General features: G+C 35.0%; 1 protein-coding gene across 1 annotated transcript in view; it reads right to left on the bottom strand.

The window, feature by feature from the left end:
* The window catches only part of LOC120301001 (voltage-dependent calcium channel subunit alpha-2/delta-3), a 405,499-nt gene that overhangs the window by 331,250 nt on the left and 57,200 nt on the right, over positions 1-17,049 (bottom strand). Inside the window, exon 3 of the mRNA XM_039327628.1 lies at positions 15,339-15,398. Within this exon, the coding sequence (XP_039183562.1) occupies positions 15,339-15,398 (60 nt within the window). The remainder of the gene's footprint in view (positions 1-15,338; positions 15,399-17,049) is intronic.

Genomic DNA, 17,049 nt, shown 5'->3' with positions numbered 1-17,049 from the left:
AAAATCAAAATATTCACTGGTCAATAATGAATTATAGGCCCGACAGCTATAATAGTCTATGGTAGCCAAAAATCAGAAGGAACCCGGTAGAAGAGTTATCCTGTAATAAGAGGGGCAGCCGATACATTTAATAAATAAAAATAAAATAAATAATTAAGTAACATCTTTTCCAGCTAATTTTATCAAAAGGTATTATTTCTTAAAAAACATATGCTTCAGCATTGTTTCTGATAAATAGGTCTAAGTGTCACATGTTCCGACTAATGAAGCACTTCAAAGAACTTTCAGGCATGTTTCCTAAAATCTTTATTGCAGAGCTACAGTTTTGCCGGTCGCCATGATGGACTGGTTGATGCCAGAATCTGAACTTCCTTTCGCTGGCATCAAGCTTTCCTTGCTAAACCCCTCCCTTCTCATGCAGTCACAGGTCACATTATCCAATTAGTGAGAAGGTCAAAAGTTTGCTTCCTCTTTCTTTCCTGGGATTTCCCCCCCCCCTGCCCAGTCTAAGCTAAGTATTAACCCAATAAATGCCAGACAGTTTTGCATATTGTCAAAGCAAGAATATACAGTATTTGCAGCATTGACACTAAGTAATCTATAGGAAGGTGTTATTTTCACTGTGTTATACAACAGTAGTGGAATGCCTAACGTTAAATTGTATTATTTGTTTGAAGACATCAGAAACATACTCTTATTTGGCTGAGCAGATGACCATCCTCAGACAAGCATTCAGAGTAATTGTTAGTTTTTATTCTTTGTCACAGATGGAAAGCAAAAGTATTAATGAAAAAATAATACTTAACAGCCTGTAATTTCGCACCAAAGAATTTCAGTCTTTTATTATAACCTCTTCCTAATGTCTATATAATTGCTAGAACTCCTAGAAATATGATTGATATCTGAAAGGGACCAGTTGGGGAAACCTAATTTAATGGCTCATTTTCCTTTTGTCTACAGGATCTGACAGTATGTCTTTATTATATTTCTTTAACTCTAAAGTCTAGGAGTTAAGAATAGGAAAAATTGTGTTGGTAAATGGTAAATTCTTGGAAAAATGGGTATGTTTCATAAAGAAACATTTGAAAAAATGGGTATGTTTCATAAAGAAAGATTTATAAAAGCACTTTCCAAGTATTTGCTGTACTATGTATTTACATGGAATTTTACTTACTTGGTTTAACTAACAAATCAGGGTCCAGATTAAATTCTTTTACCTGAAGAGGTTGTGATAAATTCTTATCAATACTTCCATACTCTGTTGCTTTTTTCTGTATGATTTCTTAGTTCAGCTCTGATTCCAGAAATAGATCAAAACTCAAAAAATGACTTTTGTATGGAAATAAGACGGGAGAAAATAAATATATCTCACTTATTTTGTGAATTTTTTTTTAGTATTAAAATTAACTTTCAACCCTGCATTATAAACATAAATGAACTGGTATGCATACTGCTTTAAAAAAAACATTAACAAGTCAAAAAGCAGATGTATTTATAATCCTTAAAAAATCCCAAAATTTTTGTAAACTTATAGGAACTTTAATAGTAGTTTTGTTCTAAGAGTAATGTTTTTCTTTTATTGGCAGGCTATTATGCTAATCTAAGGAAATATTTGTTTACTAACAAGCAGAGCTAAAGATCCAGATAAGGATAAAAAAACAAGTACAACAATACATTACTTAGAGATCTTGACAATATACTTGTGAAGATGTATCTGTAATTTCTAAAAAAGAAAGAATACAAAACAAAATTCAAAATATAATATAATACAACATAAATAATATGTATAAAATGTACAAAAAGTCAGGGGGGTAGTTTTGAAAGGATAGAAAGGCAAAGCAACAACACAATATAAAAACAAAATGTTGCAGATACTTATATTTTCTTAAATGATTTCTTTAAAAGTAACATAAAAATTTATCCTGCTGTATTGGTATAAAACAACAGTGGCATCTAGTGGCTAGTAATATTATAGTATATATAAATTACTTTTTAACTATCTTCTATAAAAATGTAAGTGCATTTTGTAAATTATATTTTAGCATCTGGTCATTGCTATGCTCACAAAATGTGGAAGAAAAAATGTTATGTTTTGCTTTAGTGTAAACTTAATACAACCCAGAATTGTTTCAGCACAGTATAAAAGTGTTACCTCTGTTTAATATTGCGAGAATTACCATATTACTTGTACTGAGATACTAAACAGAATTGCCATATTATAAATCAAAGTAATTAATATCCAGGTTCCCCCCCCCTTGAATAAACCTTTCAGAAGGCTTGAATCCCAAAAGTTGATTAAGAATTGGCATGAAAGCAAGCTTGATGGCTTTGGGCCAGTCCCTCTCTCTTAGCCCAACTTACTTACAGGGTCATTGTTGTTATAAGGAGGCCTGGTGGGGCAGTGGTTAGACTGCAGTATTACAGTCTTACTAACAGAACGTCCTAACCGCGCTTCGCAAAATCCAGGAAACAGGAACGTTGCAGTATTCAACAAGCTTTATTCACTATGTTGAAACTAAGTTAGCACTGGAACGAAGCTCCATTCATTGCCCTAAATACATTCCTCCACCACACCCAGAGTACACACCCCAATTGACGGTTAATTGGTCATCTGGAATCCACCTGTCCCCCTCCCCATACCTGCCTTGTGATAGTCCTCCACCCTACCTACACCCCGATCCAGCTAGTACTTATGTTCAAACCTTACATTGAGTCCACGCCCCGATCCAGCTAGTACTTATGTTCAAACCTTACATTGAGTCCACGCCCCGATCCAGCTAGTACTTATGTTCAAACCTTGTATTGAGTCCATGCGTTCCGTTCACGCCATTCTCATCCCTAATGTCCCACTCAACCTCTTCCTATAATACTCCCTCCCGGTATCCAAGTGTTGTCAGACCCAGCGTCCCAGTTCCCATCATTCACAGAGTCACGGTTCCAGCAACATAAGCCATAACAGTTTTAACAGCAGTCGGCTTCTCCATATTCCATTTCTATGTAGCCTCCGTCCGGTTATGTGCTGGCAACATAGGATGTTCATGTGATCCGTTCGGCCGCCGCTGTTGGCGATGTAGCTCACGAAGCTACCGGACTCGGCTGGAACACAGGGTTAACTGGAACATTCTGGACTTTGGAAGGTAAGTATCACGCTGGGTCTGACACTAACTTTGCCCACTGGCAGAAGTTTGATTCTCACCAGCTCAAGATTAACTCAGCCTTCCATCCTTCCAAGGCTAATATAATAAAGATACAGATTATTGGAGGCAATATGCTGACTCTGTAAACTGTTTAGAGCAGGGGTGTCAAACTTCAGCCCACAGGCCAGATGCGTCATGCCGAAACCGCATCCACCCCAACTCTGGCAATGGGGGGAAAGTTGCGATACGTCACAACATGTCACGTGACATGGTGAATTTGACATACCTGGTTTAGACAGTGCTATAAAGCACTATGGAACAGTATATAAGTCTAAGTGCTAATGCTATTATGTATTTTGCTGCCTTGAGTTGTTTATAAAGACTGGGTAAAAATCAATCCGGCAAATAAATAAATAAATAAATATAAAATAACTTAAAAATGCATTTGAAAACTATTTCTCTGGTTGTTCTCTTCAGTATTCTGGCCGGAAAATTAGGTGATGCTCCTTTTTGTTCTTATTTTTTTTTGGGGGGGGGGAGTGTTACTGTTTAATTTAGGTGTCCTAGATTATATGCTATTATGGTCATTTTATTTTTTTTTACACCACCCAGAATCATGGTTGTGAGATGACAGCTCAATAAAATAAATTTCAAATTGGCCACTGTGAAAATCAGACAAATATAGAACACTGTTACTAAATGTTACAGTTACACAATAACTAAAACTGGCTTGACTTTTTTTAACTAAAGGAAACCACACACTTTTTCAGAAACCTTTCTGCAAAAAAACAAATTTCATAAAAAAAAGAGCTCCATCATTTCTCATTCATTAGGTTACCACCAGCTTTTCTCTAGACACAGAATTTTTGGGGCACCATCTATAAAATGATGTGATCGTTCACAACAGGACAACAGGGGTACAACAGCCTGATCAATCAATTTGAATAGTCGATTTGATCTGATTCAAATCAATCTGAATAACCAATGTGATTCAGTTTTTTGAATCAATGATAATTATGTACACATGAAACAATTAAATCTGAAGAGGTCATCTGGAAATTTTAAATTAAATGCTATCCATATGCCAATGACCTTCTAGCTTTGTTTCTTTCCATTATCTCTATAAGGAGCAGTCTACCTCTCAAGATCAAGATCAAGATCATTCTCAATTTCAAACCCAGAAACCCAGATATCTTATACTTCTGGTTTCCTTTAATGGAGATCTTGGCAGTCAGCTTATCAGTTCCTTCAAGTTAGTTCCTTAATTGTGCTGCACCTGATCATATGTTGTTTACATGCAGTCATCAGCTACTTATCAAGATGCTGTTTATTCAGGTGCTGTACAAGTTTAATTGTAATCTTGCCTTTTGACTGCTTTATAGCTTCATTGGTTAAAAAAAGAAAACCCCTTGCTTTTTCTGAGTTACAAGCTTGTATGAGATAAAGTACTTATTAAAGGAAAAGAAAAGAAAAGAAAGGAAAACTCCTTGATCCACAGAAAAGAGATTCACAGGGTCCTATTTTAGGTTGTACTCCTCAAATTTAGCCAAGGTCTTTCCAAATCAGATAAATGAAAAACAAAAAAACCTGATAATTTGCTGCAACAATCCTTCAATATCTTGAACTTCAAAAGAGGTTAAGGATCTTTTCAATCCAATATAGAAAGATCTGAACTAGTTGCAGTTGTATTTTGAATACAATTCACATTGTTAATACAACTCTTGTTAAACAATTATCCTTCATCACTGATCTCCAGTTGTGGAATGTTCTCTTACCACAATTAAAATTTGCCTTCAGTCTGTCTTTTAAAATTGGAGGGGTTTTTTTTCAGTCTACCTTTTTTCTATTCATAACTGTAGCATTAAATATTTCAGTATTTATATAAACATTTCAGTATTGCTTTTAGCATTGTTTTATAGTTCCAAATCCTATAAATAGTAGCATTTTTATCTGATTTTCTATGCACTGCCTTATCGAAACATGATTGTTTTATATATTTAAATAACATTATTGTAGTTAAATACTTGAAATATTACTTTTACTAATGATGATGATGTCATTATAAATTAATTATTCTTGCTTACTGTATATCACTTTGTCTATTGAATTTTGGATTTGTTTTCTAATTTCTGAATTAGGCAATCCTGTAAATTAAACATCTCCTTAGCTGAGATGGTAAAATAAATGAAGATTATCTCTTGCCTGGGTAAGTTTCCAGAGGCAAATAAGACATTGGCATGAAAATGTAAACATGGTATTACAGGTATTCAAAGAGTCAGCATGATGTCATGATTAAGGAGCTGGACTACAGCAGGAAAACCCAGGGCCAATCTGCTTTTAGGCAAGGAAACTAGCTAGGTGACCTTGGGCCAGTGACTCCCTCTGGGTCCTAACAGTTTCAGCATCTGTGACAAGCTGGTTCAAAAACAACCCCCTTCATCATACCAAATCTTGAAACCTTTCTGAGAAACAGAAAAGTGCAATGCAAAAAAAAGGAAGTATGCAACTGTGAGACTCTGAAGATACCATAATCTGAAAATACGGAAGACATCTGCAAAGAAGACAAAAACCAGGAATCTTGTCCAAAAGATCCTTGTGGGAGGTAGATAAGAAGAAAACAACTTGCTAAAGGTCAAAGGAGAAATGTTACTACAGACAAAGGAGACCTTGCAAGGAGGACACAGAATCCCCTAGATACCACTGACAGTTATCAGACTTGTGATTCCACAAGGAAAGAACTTTGGGGGAATAAAAGGATTCTTTAAACCCTCGCAATCTTTGAGTGATCCTACATCCCATCATCTAGCTCATTTTTTCTGACCCTTAGTAACGTGAGTTACTAAGTAACCCTAAGTAACCCTTAGATGCGTGAAGCATGCTGGAAGCTGAGGTCCACTCACCTTAAAGCTGAAAAGACTGAGAAACAGTTTTAGCTAATGCCTTGCTGCCTAGGTGCAAAGGATATTGGTAAATGGGATATGTGTGTGTTTGAGTGATTGTGTGTTTGAGTGACTGTGTGGGTGGGTGATGGGGGATAAATGTACATTGTAACCAGTAAAATTTTGCTGCCACTTTGAATTCACTGGGTCTTTGTTCCTTTGTTGCTATTTTTTCACTGTTCATTGGGGGGGTGGCTTGTATGCTCTACCTGGAAAACCCAGGTAGAAAGCAGAAAGGAGCTACAAGACCCATGGGCCTCAAGAGGCTGTGTGTGCATGAATGAACAACCATAAGCCAAACATGGGATGGGAAGTAACACAACCAAGCAAAACAAACACTAAGAATACCTGTAGTATTCTAGTACCTGTACATATTAATCCTAACTCTAACTCTGTCAGCCACAGAGAAGAGGATGTCATACAACTGCATTCTGTATGAAATGACCTTCAAGAAGTCATTCGTAATGAGAATCAGTTTGGGGGGGAATGGTGTCATACAACACATAATATAAAGATGCCACTTAATCAATATTAAATAACAGCAGGGATGATAAGTAACTCGAGGCTATTAACTAACATGGTTGGATTTTTTTGTTTACAATTCACATTTTTATTATGATGATGCTCTTCCATAATGATGGTAATGATATTTCAACTACATTCATTCCATTAAAGATCTATCATCACAGGCAACATGTTAATTGACATTAGTATTTATGACTATATAATTACATCAATTGTCAATGAACAGTGAAAGGACTTTATTAATATTAGCAGTTAAGATATGCATGAAAAGAAAATGTGAATTACAGTGGCTGTATGTAATTTTAATTACTGTTAAGGTTTCTGATTTCTACTGAAATACAGAAAACTGTGATTGAAATATTAATTTGCATTAAGGCACTGTTTAATATTTTAGGAAAAAAATAAAGTAGAAAGTCAACACACTAATTTACATTTGCTGTTAAGTTTCAAGGTATTGTTCAGGAGCTTCAAAAAAAGAAGCTATGGGAACAATTCTTTCCATACAACAAACAAACAAAGAAACACACATACCTTAAGCACTCAGGATTACATTAAGATTTCTTGAAATCTGTACATTAATAAAGTTAGAATAAACTGAGAGAAAAAAATACATGCAGGTATGCCCAGTATGTTAACATATTTGCTATTTTCTAAGTCTCATTTTTTGTGTTACATCTAATTATTACTGATGAACATTTTAGAACAGCTTAATCATTTAATTTGGCAGATTTGCCAAGGAAACACTTTGATCCTACAGAAGAGAAAGTTGGCATATATCTAGTGCAGCAGAATAGCAACTGGTAGTCAAGGTAAACTTTCCTTTGAATCTAGTTTAATTTCTGGAGACCAGACAGATACATTCAGATTTTGTTTTTTGTTTTTTAGCAACAACATGAAATGATGCAGTATCGCTTTCTTACATGGGTTTTTTTCAGCTTACAAATTTGGTATCTCTTATCCAAATGTTTAGCTTTTTTCAAGATCAGTACAACTACCGTGGTTTTATGTCACCACTAGTTCTTCATATATCAAATTTTATTTGAAAATTACTTATTTATTTAAATATTTATAAAGCACCATCTTATAACAAACATTGGATGGCTCCCAATCAAAAATAAAACAACATAATAACTATATTAAAACAATAATAATGAACTTTTTGCTAGTCAGCTAACTAAGATATGTAGGAAGCACATCACAATAGTAATGAGGGACTTTAACTACCCTGACATCAACTGGGAGACAAACTTTACACCAAGTGGAAGATCAAACAGATTCCTTGAAAACCTAGCAGACAACTTTGTCTCCCAAAAAGTAGAGAAGGGAACTAGGGGATTAGCCATTTTGGTTCTAATTCTCACTAACAGAGATGAAATGATAGAAGGTGTTGAAGCCACAGGAACTTTGGGAGGAAGCGATCATGCAATATTGGAATTCAACATTATGGAAGCACAAGCAATAGAACACAGTCAGACTAGAGTCTTGGACTTTAAGAGAGCTAATTTCAATAAACTTAGACAGGGCTTGGGAAGGATTCCATGGATGAGAATCCTCAAGGGGAAAACAACTCAAGAAGCTTGGGAAATTTTGAAAAGTGAGATAATAAAAGCCCACTCTAGAACAATAACAATAAAGAGGAAAAATAACAGCTTTCAAAAGAAACCAGCATGATAAATTGAAAGATAAAAAGGACAAGTATAGAAAGTGGAAAGAGGGGCACATAACTAAGTCAGAATATCAGCAAATAGCCTGAGCCTGCAAAGATGAAGTGAGGAAAGCTAAGGCTCAAAATGAACTAAGGCTTGCGACCAAAGTCAAAAATAACAAAAAAAGCTTCTTTCAACATGTAAAAAACAAGAAAAAAGTGAAGGCAATGATTGGTCCATTAGTGGGTAAAAGTGGCAAGAAAGTGACGAGCAACAGGGAGAAAGCAGAACTATTTAACTTCTTTTTTGCATCTGTCTTTACACAAAGGGAAAAAACAGACCAACCTACCAAAAATAGTGTCAAAAAAAACAGAATAGAAACACAAGTTAAGATAGGCAAGAAAATGGTAACTGAGCACCTGTCCAGCCTAGACGAGTTCAAATCACCAGGACCAGATGGATTACACCCCAAGGTTCTCAAGGAACTGGCAGATGTGATCTCAGAACCACTGAACTATATTTTTCAAAGATCCTGGAGCACTGGGGAACTACTGGAGGACTGGAAAAGAGCTGATGTAGTTCCCATCTTCAAAAAAGGGGGGAAAATGGACCCAGGAAATTCCAGACCTATCAGCCTGACCTCAATACCTGGGAAAATTCTGGAAAAGATAATCAAACAATGAATCAGCAAACACCTAGAGGCAAACAAAGTCATTACTAAAAGCCAACATATGTTTGTCTAAAACAGATCATGCCAGACAAATCTTATTGCATTCTTTGACCAAGTGACAAAATTAGTGGATCAGAGGAATGCTGTGGATGTAATTTACTTGGACTTCAGTAAGGCATTTGATAAAGTAGATTATAACCTACTATTTGATAATATAGAAAAATGTGGGTTAGACAGCATCACCACAAGATGGATCCATAGCCGGCTGAGCAGCCGTACTCAGCGTGTGGTCCTCAATGGAACCGCATCTACATGGAGGGAAGTGTGTAGTGGGTGCCCCAGGGCTCTGTTCTGAGCCTAGTGCTCTTCAACATCTTCATCAACCATTTGGACAAGGGGATAGATGGGGAACTCATCGAATTTGTAGATGATACCAAGCTGGCAGGAATAGCCAACACTCCAGAAGACAGGCTTTAAGATAAAGGAGGATCTGGACAGACTTGAACACTGGGCACTATCTAACAAAGAGGCAAGAAAAACCAAATGTATAGTATAGTATACCTTGCTCAATAGTAATAACTGTGAGAGGAACCTCGGAGTCCTAGTGGACAATTACTTAAATATGAGCCAGTAGTGTGCTGCAGCTGCCAAAAAGGCCAACACAGTGCTAGGCTGCATTAACAGAGGACAGAATCAAGATCATGTGAAGTATTAATACCATTTTACAATGCCTTGGTAAGGCCACACTTGGAATACTGCATCCAGTTTTGGTCACCACAATGTAAAAAAGATGTTGAAACTCTAGAAAGTGTACACAGAAGAGCAACAAAGGGGACTGGAGGCTAAAGCATATAAGAACAGCTGCTGGAATTGGGTATGTCTAGTTTAATGAAGAGAAAGACAAGGGGGGACATGATAGCAGTGTTCCAATATCTCAAGGGCTGCGACAAAGAAGAGGGAGTCAAGCTATTTTCCAAAGGCAGGACAAGAAGCAATGGATGGAAACTAATCAAGGAAAGAAGCAACCTAGAACTAAGGAGAAACTTCCTGACAGCTAGAACAATTAACCAGTGGAACAACCTGCCTCCAGAAGCGGTGAATGCTCCAAAACTGGAAGTTTTTAAGAAGAGACTAGACAGCCATTTGTCTGAAATGGTATAGGATTTCCTGCCTGAGCAGGGGATTGGACTAGATGACCTTCAAAGTCCCTTCCAACTTTATTATTATTATTATTGTTGTTGTTGTTAGAACCAAATACATTAAAAACAATCCCCCATGTATTCATTGAAAGATCCCCACATTGCAGGATGCACCCAACTTCCACATCATGGTTAAGTTCATGTTGTTCATGATAACAAAGTTCAAGGAAGATTGAAAGGGGAATTTGTACATTTGGCAGGACATGCTTAGGATCATTCTTGCAAATAAGAATCGTACACAAGCCCACCTCATTTGATCTGGTAGGGAAGGCATGTTACAGGATCCATCAGCCAGGGACTTACATTTGGTGGTTCCTAGAAGGTGGGCCTTCTCTGCTGTGGCACCCTTCTTGTGGAACATTCTCCTCCCTGAAGTTAGACATGCTCCTTCCCTGCCCATAGGGAAGTCCCTAAAGATCTGGTTATGTCATCAGGCTTCAGGAGGGTTTGAGGAGCCAGAGACATTTTTAGATGACTCCACTGTGATTTATATTCTTGCTCTTTTTGTGGGGTTTGTATATTTAAAATAATGTTTTATAATATTTTTATCTGAATATTTCTCTATCTTTTTCATAAGGATTGTTTTTATTTATTTTCTGCTTTATTCAATTGTATGTCTCCCAGAGTTGCTTTTTGTGAGATGGACAGTCATATAAATGTGTTAATTAAATAAATAAATCTTCCCCTTCAAAACTTCCAGATGCAGATTTTAAAGAAGGGCAGTAAAACTCTCAGAGTTCACAGATCAAATCAAGAATCAAAATGAGGGTTTGAAAAGTTCTTATCAACAGGGAACAGATAGATCCCAAGATATGGTTCAAACTGAACAATATTTTTTCATTCTATTGATTTGTATGAATTTTTTTTCAGTGATTCAGCATTTTCTCTCATTCCTTCTGCCTTGTTTCAGAATGTATATAATTTTCTCTCTGTTTTCAGATGGGACACTATCCTTAAAAAAACCGTGGAGGAATAATTAAAGTGTGCTTTATGTAAATGCCAGAATAATAAACTGCTTATTAATTAATTTACTTTCAAATATATTAATTGAATTAAGAAGGGCATGCTTGAATAGCTCTGGAATGGAGCAGAGAAATGAACAGTAATTTCATTTTTCTAACAAAAGCAGCATTGTTATTTATCATATTGTAATTAAAAGAAATTCAATGTTTTTTTTTTAAATCTCCACAATTGTAATGATGTAAAAATGCAGGACACAATGCACCATGTACTGATACAACCTCAATTTATTTGAGAAGAACTACAATAATCAAACATTCTATCTGGGATATGGTTTTATCAGAAATAATTGCAAAATTTCAATGATTAATTAATTGTTTGAACAGTATGTGAGCCAATGCTAACAACAGATATCATAAAATTTGCAATAGACTAGACAGACTAGACAGCTTCAATTATCTTACTTCAGATACATTTATGCAAAGACCAAGGTCTCTGGAAAAGGCTCTAATGCTGAGAAAGGGTCAAGGAAAAAGAAGATGAGGAGGAACCAAGTGGACAAATTCATTGGTAATTCTGAATTCGTTGGTAAATCTGAAAAACAAGTGGATCACAGTGAAGAAAAATGTATCTATCTGGTGCTAAAAGTTGACACTAACTGGATGGCACCTAATCAATCAAGAAGTGTTGGGAAAAAATTCCAAGACCCAGTAATGTTCAATGTTGTATTGTTTTAAAACTGTTGTTTTTATGTTTTTTATTCTAGTTTAAATATTTTTTTTCTGGAGAACTCAGTATGAACATTCTCAAATTTTTATACACACACACACACACACACACACTTATAGATTGAAACTGACTGAAAAGATCCAAACACCAGAAAAGAAAGATGAAGCTATAAAGTGACTGTAGATAAATAATTATTCATTATTCTATCTTTTATTCTCTGTAATTTTCCAACAATAAATAGATGAATTCCTTCCAAACACAACTGAAGACCAATTCTATTTGTATTAATTTACTCTGAAGTAAGAACATGGAACTTACTGTCAAATAAAGTTTCTGAGTCAAGCTTAATCTTTCACACTACAGTGCTAATCAGATGCATGATGACATACAACATCAGCAGGGGGAGCTCTCCCTGCAGCCTTCTCCCAACCTTGTTAGAAACACCAGGATGCAAGTGAGAGAAAATCTGAGAATCAAATTTCCAGTCTATTTGGAGTGAGCTAAATTTAAGAATTACATTGTAAAGAATCAAAAGTCCATTTTTATAAAAAAGGGGGGGGGTTGGCATCCACATCTACATAATGTTTACTAGAGAACAAATCATAGCAGGTCATGTGGATGTTACCAGATCTGTAAAACAAACATTCCACATAAATATTTCTGTACTTAGATTTCTATTTCATAGAAATTGTCGTGTCCAGAATTGGATTAACTCCTTACAGTGTAGTAATAGGGAACAAACAATCTCCTTCAATATACTACTACTTATAGTGGACTAATTCCCATGAGCAGGGCTTTTTTTTCTCATAGAACGCCCGGAACGGAGTTCAGGCACCTTTTTTGGATGGAACCTTGTAAGGTAGGCAAGGCGGGTTGTATGATGTGTATGAGTTCCGGCACCTTTTTTTTTTTTTTTTTTTTTAGAAAAAAAGCATTGCCCATGAGTATTATTTCATCACAGAAAATGGCAAAAATAGTTGTTCTGAAAGAAATTCTAGGCAAATTTATTGATAGACTGTTGGATAGAAAACAGACTTATGGCTTATTGCTACCTAATCAGGGTGTGTATATCCCTATCTCACTACTGGTCTGCACCCTTCCTATTTCCCTACTCTAATTAATTTCAAGAGAAAGAAAATTCACCCTCAGGCCTTTCCCAATCAGCAAGCTGCAGAGGGAAGGAGACATGTGTAAGACAAAACAAAGAAAATAGCCTTTTCGGCCACTTTACAAAGATTTTAAAAAAATAAAATACCACAAATGAAATTTAAAAGGGCTGAAGGTTGAAAAACAAGTCCTTTTACACAGAACAAAACATCTAAGATATTTTGAATCAGATTTTACAATGCTGTCTGTAAAAGGAAAGATGGAGTTTTGTCTTTCCTTGAATGCACTACCAATTTTATAAATTCCCTTCCAAAGTAAAGGAGCCCAATCATTACTTTCCATTGAGCAGAAGGCATTATAAGCCTTGCTGTTGTTGTGTTTTAATAAAGAGCCACCTCAATTTCTTTGAAGAGTGGCAGTGAGATTGCCGAAATCAAGATTAACAATTGATTAGTTTAATGGCCCATGACAACAATAAACAATAAGGCCTCTGTCAGATATTAGATTGTGCTGCTAATGCTGCCAACTCAAATGGCTTTTAATTTAAAAGAACTCAACACTTTTAAAAACATAAAAATTTAAGATATGTGCAAATTCTGGAAAAAGGCATCTTAAATCATGAATTATATAACAATGCTTTTGCTTGATTTGGGCAATCAATTCTTCTGGCCATTAAAAAAAATAGAGTGGAATATTAAAATTACAGATACTATCCTTTTTATTGTAAACTTTAATAATACTTTAAATTATACTAAAAGGGAAATGGATATTTGAGCTATATTTAAATTCTGTCTTCATCATAGATCTTTTAAATATATTTGAAAACATTATTTCTATGTGTTTAATTTTAAACTTTTGCACTATCTTGGTCATAGTATACACTGCAACCCGTTCATATAAATACACTGTGCTATAATCTGGAAATAAAACCAACACTATTTTTGTGCAAACATATGCTGCAAAAGACCTGAGATAATGTATAAAGATCTAGTCAATATGCATCAGAAGAAAAACATTATGGAGCTAGGAAAAAAGGAGAAAACAAATCTACAAAACACTGAAGCAAATTACATAAACAAATCAGGCTTTTTAATGCAACAAGAAATAAGGCAGGTAAATTCTCCTGCATAATTTTGCTACCAGTATTTAATTCATTTTGATAAAACAGAACTTAACAGAGAAATTATTTCAATGGAGAAGAGAATTTTGAAGGAATTATCATGATAGATGTTAAGTAGTCTTGTTTTTAGCTCTTTAGCTGAGTTGGCTAAGGGTTGACTATAAAAGTGATATTTTTTGTAAAATTATCTCATCAGCAGCTTCAAATTTCTCTGCTTTCCTAGCCTTCATTCAATCCTATGAAAGACCTTTTCCCATTAGCTTTTTTTTAGTCAGAGGTGCTGATTAAAACAGAAATAATGTTGAACAAACAGTGGCAGATAACATTAATCACATTGAATTATTCCACATGAAATTGCCAATGGCAAGTTGGCCATAGCGTGTTGTCCCATGGCAAGTTAGCCACAGTGAGATGGCTATGGCGAGTTGGCTTTAGCAAAATGGCCACAGTGAGATGGCCGTGACAAATTGGCCATGGCAAATTGTCCCATTCCACACTCTCACCAGTAAATGGGAGTCCTGCTCTTTATAGAAGAATTTCTCCTTCACCTGTTGAAATTTGGACAAATTGACAACCTTATTTTTTTTCTCTCCAGAAATGCCATGCTTTTCCTTACACAGCCACTGATGCCCAGCTACAAAAAAATATGTGATAAGTAGAGATATGTAGTGATATATAGAAAATGAATTTTACTTATTTTTTCCTTTTCTCTTATAATAGTTAGAAAATTAAGATAGCCAAACTGGATATCTGTCCTCAATTCAGATAAAACTAATACTTTTTTAAAAAAATATAGTCAATAGTTAAATGATGGAACTTGCTATAACAATTTGGAATTTGCTATACATCAGTGGGTAAATTCTTGGAAATTAAGCAAATCCCAATGGATATTTGTTACAGCAGCTTATATGATTTCCATAGCAGAAGCATCAGGATGCTTATAATTCATTTCCTGCTTATGTCTTCCCATAGGCTTTTATAATGTATTATTACCTAGTCCTTTCAACTTATTGAACTTCTAGTAGGATTTATATTGCTTTTGAGTTTATTTACCATCAAATATTTTGAAAAACAACTTTTTAAAAGAATATTCTGTCACTTTAATAAACATCATATTGCTATTGTTTAATCACTTCTTTACAACAGCAATTTTAAAATGACCATGGTTTGGATTCTATTAAGAAAAGGCATTTCCATTCTTTACCAACAGTTCTTTTATAGGTTCTACTCTATTGCTATGAATAGTGGTAGCAATTCATGAAACAGAACCTTTTGATTATAATTGCTAAAGTCAGATTTTTCTTACCTGTAAATCAGCATCAAATTTATGTTTCAGGTGAGCTTCTTCTGCAGCTTCAACGAGGCGCTAAACAGAAATGTAAAAAAGTAAAATTACTTCCTAGAAATCTGATTTTCCTCCCATATTGATAATCAAAATGTAGTTTTTAAGATGAACTTACTTAGTTCCACTATACAAATTGCTATAATATTTGTTTTCTGTAAAGAAAATGACTTGGGATGAGGGGAGACATGTGCAAATAGGGACATCAAATCCTTTGTGGTAATCTCGGTCATGTTAAATGTTCCTATATATGAATATATTAAATACTAGGTACTTTATGCAATGCAAAGACATTTTTTTCCAGAGTAGTGATTTTCTTGGGTACAGTCATGAATATTCAACCAACTTCATTATAAATTTTTGAAAAAGTCTAAAATGGCTGTTGCAGGCATTTTAAAAAATGTCTCCCCTCTTCTCTATGTGAAAAAAGCACTGAAGTAAAAGAGGTCAAAGGACTTTATATATAATTGAACTTCATGTAAAATGTTTCAGTGATTTTTTTTCCTCAAACAGCAGCATTTATGAACATGCTGCATAAAAATGAGTCTCCTACATCATGAGCAGTCAATCCCTTGAATCTCGCTGGCGGAAGCTATAATTCAAAGATCTCAATTTAGTTTGTTATTGATCCAGAATTTCCAGGCACATCGGAATTAGCAATACAGTAATGATAATATTGAATTCTTATGCTTTAAACAAAAAAGAAAGACTTCTACATGGACATTAAATGAAGAGCAACTATTTATCTTAACATGCAAATAATGTTCTCCTTTTCTTTCTTTCCCAACAATGCAGCCAAACAGATTTTCATGTTCTCCTCAAGTTCCTTTTGGTTCCTGTTTAAAGAAGCTATATTCAGTTGATGCACAGGCTACAAGAGTATTTGACTTTTCTTGTCACTATCTAAATATAAGTTAAACTGGACTTAGTTACCCTTTATCCCAAAATGAGCAGGAATGGAGCTGCGTCAAGGAGAACTACTTGCAGTGCTTCACCAAACAAGCAGCCCCTCCTTCAATGGCAACATACACAGTATGAATATTGGCAGGGAAAACAGCTTCTTGTGTACAATGTATACAACAGTATAATAAATATTTACATAGAAGCAAGACTGTCAATGTAATAGGAATCACATTCATGTGAAAGCCTTTGTACATAGAGTAACCAAACATTTTCATATTATTTAGCATTTCTCATTTGTATACATGAATTCTTTTTAATGGTAACTATAAACAAATTTGAATTTTGATCCCCAAAAGAGCAATTTTAGGGCAGAAAATAAATATAACAAAACTATTATCAATAAAACAATCAGAACCATTTAAGCTAAAAATTAAATGAAAAACAATTATTTCAAAAGCATTATATTATCAAGCACATTGGAATCACATTGTTCAGATTTTATGGCTGAGCCCCATTAGATGCCATCTTGGGGAGAAAATTGCTGGGAGGTGCTGCATCAATGACTGTAGAGCTAAGTGAAGCTTGGGTGCCTTCAACTTGGTTATATTTGATATTGATTTCATGAAAATAAATGTTAAAGTTCTTCCCCTACTCATTTTACCTGCAGAGTGAGTGGGACAAGAGCAACGGGAGTACGTTTAACCTAACTGATGGTAGACTAATATTATTTCTCTTTTATGGGATCCTTGTACTGAAACACTGGTTCTGAATT

This window comes from Crotalus tigris, unplaced genomic scaffold (genome assembly GCF_016545835.1).
Source record: "Crotalus tigris isolate CLP2741 ecotype Arizona unplaced genomic scaffold, ASM1654583v1 scf7180000024362.2655971311:6658466, whole genome shotgun sequence".
NCBI lineage: Eukaryota > Metazoa > Chordata > Lepidosauria > Squamata > Viperidae > Crotalus > Crotalus tigris.
Note: the sequence above shows the minus strand (reverse complement) of the source record. Positions and strands in the feature narration are given on the sequence as shown.